Source organism: Tasmannia lanceolata, unplaced genomic scaffold (genome assembly GCF_043159265.1).
Source record: "Tasmannia lanceolata isolate RefF3 unplaced genomic scaffold, GAP_Taslan_0.1 ptg000008l, whole genome shotgun sequence".
Classification (NCBI taxonomy): Eukaryota; Viridiplantae; Streptophyta; class Magnoliopsida; order Canellales; family Winteraceae; genus Tasmannia; species Tasmannia lanceolata.
Window position 1 is genome coordinate 23,675,754 of NW_027518685.1, and position 20,315 is coordinate 23,696,068.

The 20,315-nt window shown below is 39.2% G+C and overlaps 1 protein-coding gene across 2 annotated transcripts; it reads left to right on the forward strand.

Annotated features, from left to right (window-relative positions):
• Positions 1-1,416: 1,416 nt before the first annotated feature.
• Positions 1,417-17,715, forward strand: LOC143884883 (vesicle-associated protein 2-1-like). Of its 2 annotated transcripts, none has more exons than XM_077388726.1 (9): positions 1,417-1,625; positions 1,725-1,801; positions 2,820-2,890; positions 3,000-3,081; positions 3,208-3,323; positions 3,438-3,590; positions 3,721-3,747; positions 15,423-15,497; positions 17,250-17,715. In XM_077388726.1, the coding sequence occupies exons 2-9, from the start codon at positions 1,750-1,752 to the stop codon at positions 17,382-17,384; spliced, it is 711 nt and encodes a 236-aa protein (XP_077244841.1). In that variant the 5' UTR covers positions 1,417-1,625; positions 1,725-1,749; the 3' UTR covers positions 17,385-17,715. The 2 variants fall into 2 exon arrangements, with proteins under 2 accessions (XP_077244841.1, XP_077244840.1); XM_077388725.1 differs by having other exon boundaries at positions 1,419-1,619.
• The last annotated feature ends 2,600 nt before the right edge of the window (positions 17,716-20,315 follow it).

Sequence of the window (20,315 nt, forward strand, 5' to 3'; positions counted from 1 at the left end):
CCACTTTGGTTTTGAAAAATGAGTTTGCTCACTTTCTTCACAAAAGCAAATAGTCCCGTATTGGAAAGTGGAGAAAAGCTTCATGTGTTTATATAGCTTTTCACTTCTTTAGCTTTGTGAATGAGAAGAGGAAAAAGGGGGCCTACGCGCATGGTCCACATAGTGGACCCGGTGGGTTTTTGACTATACCACACATGCACGCCATCCTGCGCAGCTAGCTGCGCGTGTGAGTCAAGGTTTTTCCTTCCCTTGTATTTTATTTTATTTTTTGTTTGTTTAACTTCCCTTTACCTTCGTCGTTATCGATTAGGTAGGCCGGCTTACTGGAACGTCGAATAACTGGGTAAATAACGCCGTCGTTATTTTTCGAATAACTGCGGCGTTCCTGAACGTTGTGGTTGTAAGGATGTGACTTTTCACATCTGTAACGTATTATTTTGAACGGCTATTTTCTTAAATGGCGCCTTTAATACATTAAAGGATATGTTGAACAAATATGTTTTGGTTTATAAAAGAGGAAGTTTTCTATACTTTCATATACAACGAAAAACCCTTACAGAAGTTTACTGTTTCGCTTTTCATTATCTTTCTGTAAACGAAGTTTTCTCTCTTCTTCTTTCAATTTTATGCATTTTGTTGGGTGATTGGAGTGTTTGGGTGGTTCGAATATCTTTGATTGTGCAGTTCTTGGAAATCGACGGTGCATTGGGCTGTTGTATCATGAGGTGATTGCGGCTAGTAATCTGCTGCATCGGAATTAGTTTCCGCAGAGGTGCAAATTCACCTTAAAGAGAGCGACATAGTCCGTGCCTCATCTCGCCGCATCGAAAATGTTTTATTAACGTTGTTTGTTTGTTTTTCTATTCCTCAACAGCAATCTGGTAAGCCGTATTATTCCTTAAATCAACTACAATTTAATAACTGTAAAACAACCAATTTCCCTAAGAGCTTAAACTGTTAGAATTGGCATTGTTTAATCATTTATACTTCAACACTCCCCTCACGCGTGGCCCTTATTTTTGGGGTTAGCCATACATATGGATTTTTAATATAAGGAGTTGTTGGGTTTTGAATACAAGAAGTGGTTCGTCCGAAATTTTAGGAAATCCGATCAAAAATCTCATTTTTAAATTTTTTTATTATTTTTCCGAAATTTCAACATAAATTTTGTGATAAATAAAATATTATTTATAATATGTCATCGGGCCGAAATTTCGGTTTCGGTGAGGTCCGAAACCTATACCGAAACCGAAATTTAAAACCATAATCCCCATTCCCCAGACAGTCAGAGACTATGTTACACTGGACCCACTTCCAGACTGGCAATCATATACCCCCACTAGCTTTGGAACCACCTATCGTTGGACGCCACGCGTCCGTACCCGGCTGTGTCGCTTGAACTCTGCTCTCACTGACAAAACGTCGCCCTCGCTTTCGCATTCAAAGGCGACGAAAACAAGACACTGTGCAAGCGATCAGAAAATCAAAGCCCTCTTTATCTCTCTCTCAATTTTCTTCTTTTTGTGCACGAACCAAAACCCTAGATCTCCTTTCTCAGATCCGACCGATTTAAGCCTCTGATTCTTCCGATTTCCGCGAGGAAATTGACATCGAAATCTGTATGCGTGAGCTTTTTGATCCCGAATTTCCCTTATCTCTTCGTTTTTTTTTTTCCGCTTGTTTGAGCTACTGTTCTTGATCTAGGGTTTATTTCTCGGTTTTAGGTTTGGAAGGTCTTAGCTTTGAGTCATGAGTAGTGGCCAGCTGATCTCTTATTATCCGGAAGAGCTCACGTTTCAAGGTAAGCCATTGTTTCATTGTTGAAATTTTATTTGATTTTGTTTCGATTCATGTACATTGACCTGATGCGCCCAAGACGGTAATTGAAAAGCTTGATCTGTAGTTGTTTCTATGCCTTTCTGTGGTAATTCATCGAATTTTATCGATTAGTGGGAATAATTGATGCTCCCATTGCATTCAGTGCCTGAATTTTGATTGAGGCAATAGAGTAGTTTTGTATGAATCCCAGGAACATTATAATACTGTTGTTTTGGCCTTTTAGTTAAGGATTTTGCTAACAAGTGCCCTTAAGGTGCATCGGAAACATAATTTTACACATGTTTTAAATGAAAAGTCTTAAAACATTTGTACAGATCGCAAAACACTATCAAAAAGCTTGTAAAATTATGTTTCCAATGCAATTTAATGATTGTCCTACCAAAACCTGTTAGTTAATATAATACTGGGTGGTATTATCCTATGCATAATATCAGGCATGACAACCTTGGGAAACCCAGGTTGTGGACACTAAAAACACAGATATTCTGCAATGTGCAGTCTAAAATGGTGTTCGCATGTTCATGTGCTTAAACGGGGTGCCACACATGATAGTGCAGGCTCAATATAAAAATTCTATAAAATGTACAAATGGATATTTGGGGAACAAATATGTTTTCATCAATGGTTAAAAATTCACCTACTGAAGTGAAACATGGCTGAGCATGGTTTGGGCACAGTCCTAACACCCACTTTTGTAATAAGTCAGCCAATTGACCTATGAGTTTCACCATCCCTTCATAAGTGTAAACTAATTTTTGAAAGCTTGATCATGGTTCGAAAGCAGCTACCCAACAAGAGTTAATCGAGTCTTTCCTTGATTGCCATGTGGGCAACTGTGTTGAATGCAAATGAGTGCTCCGAGGTTTTTTCCTTTTAAAGTGAAGAGCTTTTGCTACCTATTCTTGTGTGCTCTCTTCTTTTGTGATGCTTATTTTTAGTGGAATTATGTAACTTACGATCAAGGGCATTTCCATGGCCAGTTGAGTTGGGGAAACAATGCTATTGCGATCTCAAAGTAGTGAACAACACCGAACATCATGTTGCCTTTAAGGTACACCCTCTCCTGAACCCTTGCATCTGTTTTTGCTGATAAAGTTCCTACTGGGCTATTATAGAAAGATGACCTATTTTTATGATTGGGATGCTTTTCCTTTGATCAGGTCAAAACCACTTCACCCAAGAAGTACTTTGTCAGACCGAACACTGGAATCCTACAACCTTCGGATTCATGTGTTGTAACAGGTGCCATTTTAGTTCGCTGATGCATATTTTAGTAAATGTAGTTTCTTCTTATCAACTTTCTGAAAACAAAGGTGGTTTCTTCATATCAGTACTGCTTTTAATTTTGTTTTCTTCTCTGATTTGAAGTCACCCTCCAAGCACAACTTGATTATCCCCCTGATATGCAATGCAAAGATAAGTTTCTCCTGCAGAGTACAAAAGTGCCTCCAAGTACAGACATCGATGAGATCCCGCAAGAAATTGTATGATTTATTACTTAGGGGCGTAACATCTTTTGTCACTACCTAGATGGTATCCCTTTTTTTCTTTCTTTTTTGCAGGTCAGTGATAGAAAATGATTATATTATTTTGTACAGTTTAGTAAAGATGGTGATAGAATAATAGAGGAGTGCAAGCTTAGGGTTGTTTATACAGCTCCTGTCCATTCTGATAATGGAGACTCAGAATCAGAACCTTTAGTTAGTGCATCAATGTTGAGTAGCTCAAATCAAAGTTCTGACAATACTTCTGTAATATTCTTAACTTCTTATATCATCTTACTTTGTCTTATAGATGTGGAGATGTCTCACTCTATTACATTTTTTCTTATGATATTTTGGACGATATCTTGAAGTAACTTCTAAGTGTTTTATTTGGCAGACGGACAACAATGCAAGCATTGAAGAAGTGAGTAACAGTTCATTTTTGTCTCTCCTTACCTCTTTATAGAGTTAATATTTTCTTGTTTTTTTTCCTGTTGGCTATAGTTCAATTCGTTATATTTTCTCTATTATGGAATAGTTCATTAAAGTTGTTGAAATTGCTTGTCAATTATGAGTTTACTGGAAAGACATCGCATGCTCCTCCTCCGTCATATCCAAGATCTCCTACATGGCATCGACAGATCTCCAAGGAAACCCTTTACCCTTTTTCACCCAAAAAATGACATCGAGCAAGTCCCCTTAAACCACCAGGGTTTAAAGGAGGGAGGGGTCCACCAAGAGAGTCTCACTCGAAAGAGCAAGAACTTTTGCCTCACTTGAATCAGTTTTGCCAATCATACCCAAGTATGTCCATCTCACAACACTCTCAGGGTGTCAAGGAGGGTAGAGCTCACTGGACGAATCCCACTCAAAAGAGTAAGAACTTCCACCTTATTCGAATAAGTCTCGTGACCTGACTAGAACATGTCCAACTGACAAGACTCAAGACTCAGGGGTACGAAGAAAGTCACTTATACCAACAGTGCCGGAGTTTCCTAAATTGGAACCATCAAAGTTCAGCTTAACAAACCCAGGGCTAAGAGGGGGCCAGATAGGGATCACGCTTAAATGGATCACATGCTACGAGAAGCGAATCGAAGACTGAGAAACCTCTAAACTTGGGGAGAATTGCAACCCATCGAACCACGAAAAGAGAGAACTTGTTGTTAGATACTAAGCACCTCTCTATTGGACCCCTTGAAAATCCTGACATTTCTCTCTGTCTGATTCAACCACTCTGATTCAACCACAAAACCTCTGAGAGAGAGATTTGCTCTTGAGAATTTTATCCCTATGGGCCACAATGCGATAGCACAAGCCTAAGAAAGGCCCACGATATGCTTTGGGAAGGCCCAAACCAACCCAAAAAACCAAGAATGAAGAACCATATCTTGATGAAGAGATGGTCTACCACCTCTGCCACACGATATTTTCAACATCTATTGATAATGATCTTCTCATGATTACGCAAATGGTCAATCATAGGTACCTTGTCCGGAGATGCAGTCCAACAAAAATTACAAATGTGGCATTGAGCAGGATACTTTTACACTCACTTGGCTAGAGAAGGAGAAGCTGGGGTGGGGCCAACTAACCAAAGAATGACTGACTGTGAACTTGCCATTGGTATTTAGTACTTCCCATTGAAACTTATTTGTTCTCATCCTGAAACTTATTTGTTCTCATCCTGTCTTCATCAAATCCATTCTCTTCATAAATGCGTCCACTGTGTAAAGCTCTTAATCAAAGAAATTTCTCCTAAACTGAACTATCCAAACCACCTTACCCCCATGTCAGTCAAACGCCTCACCTACACACCCATATGTCGGCATCTACTCTGTAGTGACCAGGATAATCTGTCATTTGAGGCCGCTATCCACATCATAAATCCTGTACGAAGTGAATCTGTGTCCCAAAGCCTACTCTGAAACGAATGCCAGATTTAAATCTCTCCATAAATCTCATAATATTTCCCTTTCAAAAAAACTAAAAAAAATAAAAATAAATAATGTCTATCCAACTAGTGAGACTTTGGAACCCAAGCTCATCCAAAGAAGACCACCCGCAGACGCTAGAGTCATTCTCGTGTGATTTTAAAGTACTTCACTTTCATAGTTTCACAAGGGAGACTTAAAACTCAAACCTGATCTTGAGAATAGTCTCTTCAACCAATCATAGAATAAACACTTTGTCCTTAGGGCTTAAATTTGTCTGCCATTCAAGAGCATTCTTCAGAGGGTCTAAATCCACCCATAGTTTTAAAACTCCCCCGCGTCATCGTGGATTCCCCCGAGTCGACTCCCTTTTACCTTGGCCGTGTTCCACGTTTTGCGGCCGCATTCCATGTTTTGACCTACAGAGTGTATAAAAACTCCTTTGACTCTCCGGAATTATGACCGTGTCAAGCGAGTACTCGACCGCTTCATGCCGAGTCAACTAGGATTTTCTTCGGTCGCGTTCCGTGCCGCATTCACATTTTTAAACATTGATTCCATCTGCCATCCAAGAGCATTCTCCTGCGGGCCTAAATCTGTTTCCAACTCAAGAGCCTTTCATTGGAACATCCAGCCAGATGTATGGCACCTGTCCCAGCATGATGCTTTGAACAAATAATTTACCTACTTTTTGGGTCTTCTATTTGCCTAGACAACCATTATGTATTTATCTCTATGCTACAAAGGATGGGTTGATGGAATTACTTGATTTCAGAATCTTATGTCAATATTCAAATTGAGGTCTAATGTCCATGATTTGAGTCTGTAGACTAGATTCAGGTTCCCCAAAAAATCTCCACCTGGATCATACTTAATCACATGGATTATTCGAATTGTACATTCACTCATAGGTTTTCAGGCTTTCAGCACATAAGATATTGACATATTTTATCAACTTTTATAACTGAAGTATAAGTTTATTTTCTTTAAATTGATTGTATTCTTTTTTCCTTGAGGAGTGTTATGTGGGTCTTTCGATGCTTTTTTTTTAATAGGAGGGTCTTTAGAGTTTAGAGCCACTTTATCACACCTAGGAGTTGAGAGATGACTGGTTGTTCCATTTCAAAAACAAAGAGATGACTGGTTGTTTTTGGGAATTCTGATTTGTTGTTTGTTGATTTTTTGTTAAATCTTGAAAATTTATTGTTTTCTATGAAAAATGTCAGAAGTTCTACTTAACTCAACCCTCATTATGCCACCACCAAACATCCCAGAATTTGATTATTTTGTAAGCGCAATCATGGCTCAGTTTAATTTTCAAAAATAAAAATAAAAATCATGGCTCAGTTTCCAGATTTTTAGTGAGATTGGTAATTTCTGTCCTAGTCTTTCATCCATTTCAAAAAATAAATATAAAAAATGACCTAGTCTTCCATTCCGTTGGTTGAGTTGGTGGGTACTGGATTGATGAAATTGGATAGCTGATGAGGTCAAGTTATTCCTAAAAGAGGAATACAATCTTTTAGGCCCTCCTTACGTATTCCCCTTGTATCATGGCATGCAAATCACTTCTCACCCAATCAACTACTCTCTCACTTGAATCCTCAGCTGACCAAAAGATATATGAAACAGTACCTGCTACTGAAACATCTCATTACAACCTATTGTACCAAAATCTCAAGTTCTTTTCCTAACTTTACATCTTTAGCAGAGACAGAAGTTTGGTAGGCTACCATTTTTGTCGCATATATGGTTCTGGATCTCTTTGAAAACGGCATGTCTTCCAACATAATTGGCATCAATACCTGAAACCTGAAAGACCAAATAGTCCTGAAGATTGCAGTCTGCACAACCATCTGCCTCAAAGTGCTGTAATGAACATTCTGATCTATTTATTTCGTTGTGTCCTTCGAAATGTAGTGCTACTGATTACTTCAGCCCCGGAGGCCCTGCAAATCGTGCTTCATGGTAGGAGGCAATCAAAAAGTGGTAACAGACCAAATCTTCAACCTCAGAGAAGGCAGACATCTACGCCCTTACTACAGATAGGTTGGATTGGTAATTGCCCGGAGGGCTTAGGGTTCCATTGATCAACTGAAAGACATACGTCGATAGAAACATGGTCATTGGAAGGAAAAACATGGATTTTTTTGAGAAATGGTAAATATTATTAACAACTGTAGCAATTACAATGGGGGCAGAGATTGTCCCATATACAAATCAGTCTTAGAGACATCCTTTTTTGCTAATGAACCCACCAAAACATTAGCACTGGAGTGACGAAAGTTCCGCGGGTCATGATGCAAACAAATGGTGTTCCTAGTCTCATTGGTAACACTGGAGAGCTGCCACGAGTCAAAGAAGAACCAGCAACCCAAGTGATCACATTGGATGAATCACCTTCCACGAGCACGCAAACATCAAAGGATGGGAATTGCTTATTGGAGGTTGAGGAAACTGTCGAAAGAAGGTGGTCTTTCCTCCAGGGCTATGCAATCAAAGGGGAATGGAAGATTGAACACACGGCTAAATGGATTCAGCATCAATGGTTCATGGGAACCTAGCCAAAGATGACATTTATGGGAGGAAAACAATTTCTATGGCCAAAGATGACATTTATGGGAGGAAAACAATTTCTATGGCCAAAGATGACATATATGAGAGGAGAACAATTTCTATTCAATTTCAGTCGCTACATCTGAAGCCACTCATGCTTCAAAGTAGGTTAGTTCCATGGTCATGTCTTCATTCACCACTTTTACGGCTGGAATGCAAAGCCAAAGGGTGACATTTAAAACTTCTAGGTTTGGATATATGACATCCCACTTTATGATTGGGGATGGAGACAATCAATGCTCTAGGAGGATGACTTGGACTGGTTTTGGAGATTGACCCCAAATCGGAGAGAGCAGAGGTGTGGAATATGGCAGAGTTAGGGTGGAGACAAGAGGAAGTTTCCGGCCACCTCAATCGAACTCTTGATCGGTAACCATTTGCATTCAATCGATGTGTGGGGGGAGATGGAGAAAATTTTTGGATGCTATTATGTGAGTAGGTCCGTTGTTGATGTTCTCATTGGAATGTCGAGATCAAAAAATCATCCTTGTTTGGTGATGTAGGGTGAAGACAAAAGAGGGACCCACATGATGATCAACGATACAGTCAATACCGAGGTTGAGTGGCGGAGGCCTACAAATAGATGGAGGGACCACAAAGAAGATGATCGGATGCCAATAATCAACATCATGCCACTATTGAGCTTGCACTAGGACTAAGTTGTAATTTTGTGTAGGAGACAATAGCTAGCACCATAGTTTTAAAACTCTCCCGCGTCATCATGGACTCCCCTAAGTCAACTCCCTATTGCCTTGCCACTGCGTTCCCCGTTTTGCCCTACAGATTCAATAAAAACTCCTTTGACTCGCCTGAATTATGTACTCAATCGTGCCAACCGAGTACACGACTGCGTCATGCTGAGTTGACTAGGTTTTTTCTTCGGCCGCGTTCCGCGCCGCATCCGCGATTTAAAACACTGGCTAGCACCCACCCCCAGGACAATAGGTAGGAGACGAGGTGGGGGTACAAATGTCAACCTAATTAGGGAATTCAGTCAATCCCATGACTTATCAGGTGAAAGGCGAGGCATGATGGGCAGTATAGGAATTAGAAGGGCATACCAGCTCTTTTGCATGATGAACTAATGGGAATTAAGGATTAGTTAAGGGATAGAGTGAGGAAGGGGAAAGCAGAGGGACAAGGGTGTACTTTTAGGGATTGTAAAGAGTTAGAGTCGTCATTTTTAATTTACATAAATGAGGGGGGTTCATTGTGAGGTACCCTGGCCCGAGCACAAAAGGGAGATAGGGCTCAAGGAGAATTCAAATAAGATATCAAGAGGAGAGGGGCTTCAAGGCCGTAATTCCATGAGCGACCACCTTCAAAATGGAAATTTTGGGGAGGCTAATGACGAGCCGATTGACATACAAATGCAGGAGGGCCTTAGGCGAACTTTCAACAATGAAAGAGAGGAGATTCAATATGGTCTCAGCATCAGTATTGGGGCCAGGGTCTATGAACAGACGCAACTTCAAGGCATACGACCAATTGGTATGTGGGGCAGAACACAGGATCGGCATAACAAAGGATCGATGAACTAGAGGACTGAGATCTCAACTCAAATGGAGAGATCCCGTCGATGATAGAAAGAGAACCGTCATAATTGATAGGCGAGGTCCATCTTAGGATTCTTTTGGTTGACAATTTCCAACAAATTGTTTGAGCAATCCATTTCATCTGCTATTCGATGGGAGGTGGAGGAAGCAATGATCAAAGAAATGAACCATGTCGTCAAGGGACCAGAAATCATAAAAATTCTGATTTTTATGGTTTTGCTGGGGGTGTAACTCTGGTCAATTTTTGGGAATTCGGGTTGAGCTTTTACCATAAAATCAAGTCGTGTGTGGGATGATTCCAATTCATTTTTTAGCCAAATCTCAACCCAACCCAACCCAAGTTGCATCCCTAGGTATCACACCCTATTCCTCTTCTCTTTCCTTTTCCAATTTGAATGGAATCAAAGGGGGAGATGGTTGGTGGACAGGTAGACGGCGAGGACATATAAAATTGACGTGGAAGAGAGATAAAAGGTGAATCTCATGAATTACGGGATGAGGAGGGAGGCTCTGAATCATTGTCAAAGGAATTTATTCGCTTGGTTGTGACCCTAATTCCAAAGAAAATCTTGATGACGGTAGAGTTAGGATGAAAGAAAACCATAACACAACTAAAGGAGGGGAAATTTCCGGGAGCCAAGAAGAAACAGTAAGAGTGAATATGCAAATATAGCCCCTGAGATCAGTATGAATGGACGACGATGGTAGATGGAAGATATGATTGAAAGAAGGGATGGGTGAGAATTGTAATGGCCGAGGTGTCATTGCCAACCATTGAATCCACATCAGACGAGGAATCTGAGAACTGAATCGATATTACAATCTCTTATGAAGCTATGGATATGGGCGGATCCTTGGATTGTTCATTTACTGAAGAAGAAATGAGTTGCAAGAAAATCCCATGGCACTTAGAAATTTGAGTTTTTCAGGCAACAGAAACAATAACCGCTCGAAAGGATAAAAGGGAGGGAAAGGGTGAAGGGCCGGGCTGAAGCAAATAATTAATAAAGCTTTTATCCTTGAATGTTGGGTATTGGCTCAAATGACAAAAAGAGAGCCATTAAGGAGTTTGTTGTTCGCAGGAAAATCAGTTTTCCGCTTTATCCAGGAATTAAAGATGCAGAGGAAAAATGATGGCATGATACTATGGGGAAGCGGGGACTTCTACTGGGACATGGTTCCAGCAAAGTGTCTGCTGGCAGTATCATTTTAGTGTGGGATAAAGAGGTGGCCATCAGATGGGAGATGTTGAAAGGGGAGTTCACACTCAGTTAGATTGTCGTCAATTTTAAATGTGTCTTGACTGCGATTTATGGCCCCACTAACCCAAGGAGAAGGAAATGGCTGTGGAAGAACCTGGATGATCTGAAATGAAAGTGAGCTCTCCTGTGGTGCATAGATGGAGACTTCAAAACTGTTTTATTCTCCTCATGAGAAGAGTGGGAACAACAAGGCATGAAACAAGTTTTGAACTTCATCAAACGGGATGGACTGATGGACATTCCCTTAAATAGATTTTGTTTTACTTACTCAAGTAATAGAATCAACCCCATGTTGGCAGACTTGATAGATTCTTGGTATGCAAAGTGTGGGAAGATCATTTTAAAGGACTTTGCGTATTCTCTTTCCCACCTGCTACCTTGAACCATTCTCTTCTTCTCCTTGAAACCGAGTAGGGGGAGAGAGGGCTATTTTGCAAGCTCAAAGCTTTGAAAATCAATATCAAGGAATGGACAAAAATGAAGTTCAAAATGTGGCTAGAGAAAAAGGGCTATTACTTGGTGAGCTGGGGCAGATTGAAAAAGGCAGAGAAAGATAGAAGATTATCAGAAGCAGAATGGGTCAAGAGGGTGGACCTTCAGAGAGAATATGAAGAGGTTTTGTGAGGGGAAGAAATAGCTTGGAGACAACGGTCTCTAGAACAATTTGGCAGAAGGAGAGAGATCAGAATACATCATTTTTTTGGCGTAAGGATAGAGATCAGAATACATCCTTTTTTCTCCATATGGAGAGTGCGAGAAAAGGAAATAACCAAACCAGTGTCTTGTGCTTAGAGGAAGGCTTGAAGAAGACTTCAAAAAAGGTGGAGGAAGAAATTGTTGAATCCTATACAAAATTATACTCTAGGGAGAGAATGGGGCATCATACTTTGGATTACAAACAATTTGCTAGAATAGGAGAGGGAAGTGTAGATGCAATTGAAAGACACTTTGAGAGAGAGGGGGGGTTGTTGATTTGGATAAAGATAAGGCACGTAGGTCGAACGATTTTGCTTTTGCTTTTTTCAAGAGAGTTGGGAAATGGTTAAAGTTGTTCTTAAGATGCTATCAAATTTCTTTAAGACGAGTCAGTGTAGAAGGGAATTTTGTGCTACTTTCAGTTTCCTTATACCTCAAAAGGATGGAGCTTTGGAATTGGAGGCCCTTAAGCTTAGTAGCCCTGAAAGTTAGAGGAAAAATATTGACAAAAAGATTGCAAGGGGTGATGGGTGAGGTGGTGTCAGCAAATCAAGGAGTTTTTTTTAGAAGGCTGGCAAATTCTTCACAGGGTTCTCATTTGAATGCTTAAATTCAAGGAAGAAAGGAGGCTGGGTGTGATTTGCAAGGTGAACATGGAGAAAGTGAAATACTTAGTTGGAACTTCTTAGACTATTTGTTGGGTAGAATGGTCTTTGGGAAGCTATGGATGATGAGATGTATGTCTTTCCCAAATTTCTCCATATTGATAAGCCGTAAAGATGTTGGTTTCTTCACTGAGCTATAGCAGGGGTTCTCGATGGAGTGGATTGGATTTTAAATCACCCACTTACAATTTGCGAATTACACTATCATCCTTGTGATGATTCCATCCAACAAATTAGGAATCCAAGATGTGTCCTTTGGGGGATTGGGGAGGCATTGAGTTTAAAAATAAATGGTCGGAAATGTTTTTTTTTTGGGAGGGGTTTAACTTAAGGAGGGAAGAGTGAATGAATTGCTAGAGGCTTTTGGTTGTATGATTAGCATAGTACCATTCCCTTATTTGGGGTTTTCTCCCGATTTTGGCATCCCCTCTAAAGTTTCTATGGGATCCAGTTATTGAAAGATTGGAGAAAAAGTTATCGCATTGGAAGAAATCTTATCTATCATTTGGGGGTAGATCACACTAATAGAAGCGGTATTTTCCAATCTTACCACATACTTCATGTCTCTATTCAAGATGATGGTGGCGGTGGCAAAGCATGTTGAGAAGTTTCAACGTGACTTCCTACGGGAAGAAAAAGAGGAAGGTAAAAGGTTGAAGCATTTAGTAAAATTGGAGAATGTTTGTAAATCTAAGTCGGAAGGGGGTCTAGTTATTAGAAAAATCACAAAAAGAAATCGAGCACTACTAGGAACATGGTTTTGGAGACTTGGAGAAGAATGGAATTCCCTTTGGAGATCTATGGTCATGGGCAAGTATGGGTAGGAGTGGGGTGGGTGGTAGATGAGAGATTTAGCTCGTGATAAAGGCTCATTGGAATGGTAGTTGGTTCGTGGAGTCAGAGTCTTTTAAGTCATTCATTAAGCATGGTGATTGTGTAGCGTCCCTTTTGTGTCATGCCTATCCGAGTCTTTATAAGTTAGTGAGAAGGGGGGTCACATCATGGATTGTTTTGAGAGGTTGGGAGTATAGGTGGTTTTTACGTGCAAAGACTTCCTATCCAAGTCTCTATTCAAGATGATGGTGGCGGTGGCAAAGCATGTTGAGAAGTTTCAACGTGACTTCCTACGGGAAGAAAAAGAGGAAGGTAAAAGGTTGAAGCATTTAGTAAAATTGGAGAATGTTTGTGAATCTAAGTCGGAAGGGGGTCTTGGTATTAGAAAAATCACAAAAAGAAATCGAGCACTATTAGGAACATGGTTTTGGAGACTTGGAGAAGAATGGAATTCCCTTTGGAGATCTATGATCATGGGCAAGTATGGGTAGGAGTGGGGTGGGTGGTAGATGAGAGATTTAGCTCGTGATAAAGGCTCAATGGAATGGTAGTTGGTTTGTGGAGTCAGAGTCTTTTAAGTCATTCATTAGGCATGGTGATTGTGTAGCGTACCTTTTGTGTCATGCCTATCCGAGTCTTTATAAGTTAGTGAGAAGGGGGGTCACATCATGGATTGTTTTGAGAGGTTGGGGGTATAGGTGGTTTTAACGTGCAAAGACTTTGTATCCCTTCTCAGAATCCTTGAAGAGGGTTTTGTGTTCACTACCCGGTTCCCAAAGGTTTGTTCTCAGTCCAGTCTTCTTTCATTATTTGGTTGGGGCCCAATCTCCTTTTATTTGGATTAATATATGGAGATATGCACACCACCAAGGTTTTTGTTGGGCGGTGTGCTATGGCATATAAAAGAAATTAAAGGGTTACATTCTTCAAGACCCCCACCACAAGTGGGGAGAGTTCGTAGGGGATAGTGGGGAAGGGTAAGAAGTCGGACAAGTGGAGACCCCCTCTGCCAAATGTCTTCAAAATATACTTCTACGACGCTCTTCTTGGTAGCCCGGGCCCGATGGGTATTGGCGGTGTCTTTAGGAATTACTCGGGACATTATTCGTTTGTTCTCTGGTCCAATCAGTAGGACTGACTCAAAGGAAGCATTTTTTTTTATTGGCTCAAACAAAGCATTAAAGCTGTACTAACTGGTTTGAGAGTGTGTACGCAGATTTAGAGGGTAGATTATTAGTGGAAGGTGTGATGTAGGACCGGATTTTGGGTGATATATGGGTTGTCCGGTGATGAGCATCAAGGTGACTCATCTAATCTTATCTCATGGGTGAAAAAGCAATCCCCGGGCCCATGGAAATTGGCAAACATCATCAACGAGATCTCGCACTTATGTCAGTCCCTTTCGCTTTCTTTCTCTCAATATTCTCCATACCGACAATGAAATCACGGATACGTTGGCTAAGGGTGGTGTGAGGAGAGAGGGGCTTCTAGTTGGGAAATTTCTGCCCCTTGTTGTAAATCTGTGCTTCTGTTTATATCTATATTGTAATCTTTATATTTTTTAATAAAACTTTCTCCATCGTTTCAAAATAATACTGAGTACCATTCCACCATTTGACATTAAAAAAAACAGTGATATTTGACCACTAACCATATAAGATTTCATTGTTACCTTAAGAAGAGAGGTTGTGTCATGCCTAAAAAGGAGAAGATACATTTCCCATGAAAACTCTCCTTTATAACTACACCAGGCCTTCCTACCTTTTACAGCTGTATATGTGGCTGACCAGTCCGGGAATATAGATCATCCATCCAATTCCCTATTATGTATGTGCCATTATGTGAAATCTCACTCATCAGATAATCCAAACCATCAGATTTCATACGAGGCCCACCATAAATTAGCCATAAAATGTAACTCTTGCAAGCATAGTGTTCGCACATATTGCGCTTGCTTTCCTCCATCGTTTCAAAATAATACTAAGTACCATTCCACCATTTGACATTAAAAAAAACAGTGATATTTGACCACTAACCATATAAGATTTCATTGTTACCTTAAGAAGAGAGGTTGTGTCATGCCTAAAAAGGAGAAGATACATTTCCCATGAAAGCTCTCCTTTATAACTACACCAGGCCTTCCTACCTTTTACAGCTGTATATGTGACTGACCAGTCCAGGAATATAGATCATCCATCCAATTCCCTATTATGTATGTGCCATTATGTGAAATCTCACTCATCAGATAATCCAAACCATCAGATTTCATACGAGGCCCACCATAAATTAGCCATAAAATGTAACTCTTGCAAGCATAGTGTTCACACATATTGCGCTTGCTTTTCTCCAGGACTTACAGTAGGAGATTTTATAGAAGAGCGAATTGGGGTTATATCCTCTTTGTATGAGTTGAATTGGTCCACTTCATACTTTTGTGGTTGGGTGTGTTTCGCATTTATAATTTCTCTCTCTTTTTTTTAATGGTAAAAAATTTCATGCATTTATAATGTTTCTTGATTATCTTTTGCCGGTGTAGATCCGAGCATTGCAGTGTGTAAAGGAGGAAAGGGAGTCTGTGCTTCAACAAAATCAGCTATTACAACAGGAACTGGTATAACTGCATTATCTTGTAACTTGGAACTTGCACTGTTGTGTCTGTTCTTCTCAATTTAGCGTACTGAATGTGTGCATCTTCCATCTCTTTGCAATATTTCTTTACTTTCCTATTTGTTTTGAACGAATAATATATTTTGTGCTTCTCCCCCTCAATTATTATTATTATTTTTTCTTTCGGTAGGTAACATTGGTTTGAACCACACCCTCAATTATACACAAAAGTTGCATTTGAAACACTAAGGGCTTGAACCTTCAACATTGCAGTTAACAGCCATATGCTTTATACTTTCAATGTCATGATAATTTGTCATTACATCATTTGTTTCACATTATCATTCGAAAAAAAAAATAAAATTTTGTTTCGCATCGTCATGGTACAAGTGCATGTTCTGCTATCACAAGCCTAGAGTGATGATAATCAAATTGTGAATCCTTTTATACCTATTGATGTGTTTTTCAGGCATAATTAGTAGTGAAGTTACTTTCCGGTGGTTCTGTATAATTCAATATCTAGTCCCTGAAAATCATCTGTTTCATGACAAACTTAGTTGGGAAATTTAAATTTCTATACTGTAGGTTGTGTTTAATCCATTGAACATGTATAAAGTAAATAAAATGAAATTTGAAATATTTATATTTATATGTAAGAATCCTCTCACAATTAGCATGTTGACCTTAAAACACATGGAAATAAATGAAATGACTCTGTTGAAGAGCTAGATCAGTGGACATAATTAAATTTCCTTGCCAATAAATTTCAGACTCGTAGGTAAATTAATTGCGAAATGTTTCAGTAGAATGGCCGTTAAAAAAAAAAAAAAAAAGTTTCAGTAGAATGTCCAATATCTGTTTTACATCTCCTATGTGAAAATGTTCAATTCTCATAAAATCTTCTTGACTGGACAAGCAAAAAAAAGTAACTTATGGACCACTGAAGTTCTGATTGTTGATATTTTAGTATCAACACCAGAAAAATATGATTTCTCTGCTTGTCGTTGAAATTTTGAGAAGACTGGGTGGACATGGATGAAGATCGTTGCCCCTTTACTGATGTCACTATTTAAAACTCCTCATAATTTTCATCACTGAAAATTTTCCACATTTTGAGCCTCAAGATAATGAAATCTGTCAAAATTCCGCAGAAATGTTGTTGTAGATCTTGAAAAGATCTTTGAGACAAGCTATAGATTGCTTAAAAGTTAGAACAGATATTAGTACCTCCCGGAAGTTTCTGTATTAATTTGTAGGACTCCCTATTCCTGACTGCATCAGACCGATACTTGAAACCACTAGTAACAACATTACAAGCTGTTTGAGTCATTTGCCCCCATAAAACCTTGAAAACCACACATCCGTACAGATGCGTCATAATATCAAGGTTAATGTATATGTTTAGCAAAATGATTATGGATAGATCATGATCTAGCAAAATTCAGGTTGTTGACCATTCTACCCTACATGGATAACACTATATATATCCACATACAATGGATTATTCCTGTAAATATTAGCATACAAATTCTGGTAAATATTCCATTCAAAAAAAAAAAAAAAACAACTTGTAATCAGATTAGACCCCTTCCCTTCTATAAATAGTATAGAGAAACTTTTCAAAATATCTAGCATCCATATTACATTTTCAGGCATATTATGTTTTGGATTTAAGATCTCCTTGGATAAATGAACTCGATCATTTTTTTCTTACCACAGAGTTATTTGTGACAATTTCTTGGTGCAATTATTTCAGGAGATGCTGAGGAGACGCAAAAACCGCAGAAGCGATGCTGGCTTCTCCTTAGTGTTTGCCGCCTTTGTCGGTATTATTGGTGTTATGGTTGGCTTCCTCTTAAACCTTGCATTGTCCGGACCGTCCAACGAGTGACTCCTCACACTTCGAGAAGAACTCCTTTGAAGATAATTATCTTGTCCAGTCCCCATGTATTGTTAATACCTTTTCTTTAATATCATTTGTGTTGCTAATTCGTGTTCATTCTCGATTAGTTGGCTCTGCAAAATTACTATCTGGCTAGGAATGAGCGGATTTTCTTTGCTTTTTTTTTCTTCTGAATATCTGGGATTTTGCTGTTCTTTCCTTGGAAACTTGACTCTTGAGAGGGTATGGATTTGCTTCTGTATTTTTGTCACTCCTAATGTAAATTAGTCCTTAGAAGAAAGCTATAAAAGAGTGTATAACCTCCTGTACCTTCTGATCACATGCATTTTTTGTATTCATCTATTAAGCCTCTAAATTTTACAATTGGTTTCAAAAGTCTCAAGCTAACGTTAACATGTCAAAATCCAGTAATAGTTATCGTGCTTAGAAAAAACAGTTATTTTTCAATGGCCATGTTACAATTTTTTCTTCAGAGGAAATGATATCAGCACAACCTTTCTTTAATAAAATTGCACAAACACAGCTTTTCTTTTCCTTTTAAATTAGTTTGCAAGGGCATTTTGGGAACCGTAATAAGCTTACTTAAAACTGTTTTTCATTTTATTTTTGAGAAGTATAAATAGAATTAGAAACAATCTGTTGTTTATCTAATGAGCTGAACTTTTATAAAGTAACGGTTTGTTCTGATGTTCTCCATACTCGATCTTAACAAACCCCATTCGGTTGAAGCATCTGCCACGGTATTTCTCGTCAAATCTCTTCTGTCCCCTTCTTCCGGTGCCATCCGTGGCATTTCTATCGTCAACTTTCAAACCCTATTATCTGTCGTGTCGAAAGAGAGGAGTCATAAATACACTGGTGGGGGTGGCCCGGGGGAAGAACAGGGAGCGAATTAGGGCCACCTACGCTTTCCACGGATTTGCTAGGAAATTTAGCTGAAAGTAGGGGTGCAACCCCATTTTGGCTGGCTTTTCGACAGATCTTGTCTTATTCCCGGATGTGCTTTTTTGTCTAATGCAAAAGTCAGCCGAAGTGCCTTTCCCCGAAATTCCCTAGCAAATCTGTCCAAGGTTTTCTCGATGTTGAAGTTCCCAATAAGTTCTTAGAAGCATAGTTTTAAATTTTGACTGGAAATTTCGGATTTTGGTCCACACCGAATTCGAAACAGAAATCGCCGAAATTTGGGCAATTTCGGTTGAACTTTCAATAAAATACTAATTTTTATATCTTTACAAAATTTTGGTCGGTGATTTTGGCTGAAATTTCGGGACAAAAAACTGATATTTCATGAGCTTCTACTGAATTTCAACCGGTTTCGGTGAACACCGAAATTATGCTTAAAAAGCCAACTAAGAAAGAAAAGACAAGTTGAGTTCGTGCAGTTATTAAAACATGGTAGTGCAAATATCAGTGGCCTTTATATGGCGTGGAATTTGTTGATAGTGAATAGATGAGGTTGCAGCAATTGCTACAGTTCGATTGACCTACATGTTCTCAACTAACGGTCGTGACGATTTTCTCTAGCACCTTCTTTTTAGAATGGAAAGTCATCTGTAGTTGCCTTCGTGATGAAGTATTAACTCTTGAATAAATCAATATTTGATTTGTTTTGTCTTCTTGGCTTGTCCTCATCCATATGCAGGCACATTTAAATGTTAAGCAATTTTAGATGGGACCAAGCCACGTGTTCGTGGCATTTGGTACCGTTCGATTGAGCTACAAGTTCTCATCTAAAGGTTGTTGATAGTATAATCTTTAGTAGTTTCTTCTAGAGTTTTTATATGGTTCCCGACCGTGAGATTTACAAGAGCTGTGAGATTTACAAGAGCTAGATTCTTGATTTTTAATTTGCTGACAGATCAAAAATCAAAGACCCTTGTTAATTTGTCGGTCGGGTATCATATAAAAACTCCTCTTTTTAGAGAGGATAATGGTATGCAGCTGTTGGCTTGTCACGGAGTATTTACGCATGAATCACCTAGAACTTTCAAGAAAGTTGCTTTGCTTCCCAAAACACCCACAATAGTACCCAAATTCCCCAAAACGACATTTGCCGTTAGGTTTTGGTTTCTACTTCTTTCAAGGCGATTTAAATTCTCATTAACTAATATTTAATATCTATTAATTCTCACAAATGCTTTGTTGCAACAAAAACCAGAGATTAATACCTTTTATATTTTTTACTTCGGACTTTCTAGGGACCATCCCAGAAGGCATTTTGCGGCCGGGCTGTTGCATGTGAGAGAACCCCCCTCAAATCAATTAAATGGATAGGACAAAATCTGCTGAAAAGTGTTAAGGGAGCCTTGTGGCATGTAACAGCCAGCCGCGAAATGCCTTTCTGCGATGGTCCATAGCAAATCCCTTTTTACTCGGTGGCTAAATATGAACATATTTTTTGGTAAATAAGATATAGGGATTTGCTAGGCAATTTCACAGAAAGCCATTACCCGGCTGGCTTTTACACGTGTGAATAGCCCGCCATCAGATGGCCAAAAAGTCTCCTCTGAAGATGTTCTCATATGCAAAAGCCAGCTGCAAAATGACTTTCCGCGAAATTGCCTAGCAAATCATTAAGATATAAAATAACAAAAAAATAGTTAAAAAAAATATTCAAATAAATCTCTCTCTCCCTCTCAACCCTAAAACCCATTTGCAACAGTTGTCGTATTTTCGTGCCATTATCAAAAACATTGTTGGGCCTATATGATCTGCCTAAATTGAACTTATAATTTTAACATAAAATCTAAGGGATTGATATCTACACGACCATATGTTAAAACAGCCACCACGCGTAGTTAGAGGAAGGGTAGCTTAGTAAGTAAGTAATGAGATAAGGGTTATCTTGAGAATTAATATTCTTTCTCGCTCTAGAAACTACCTCGAAACAGGCCTCTTTGAAACCCTATAAATAAGCCT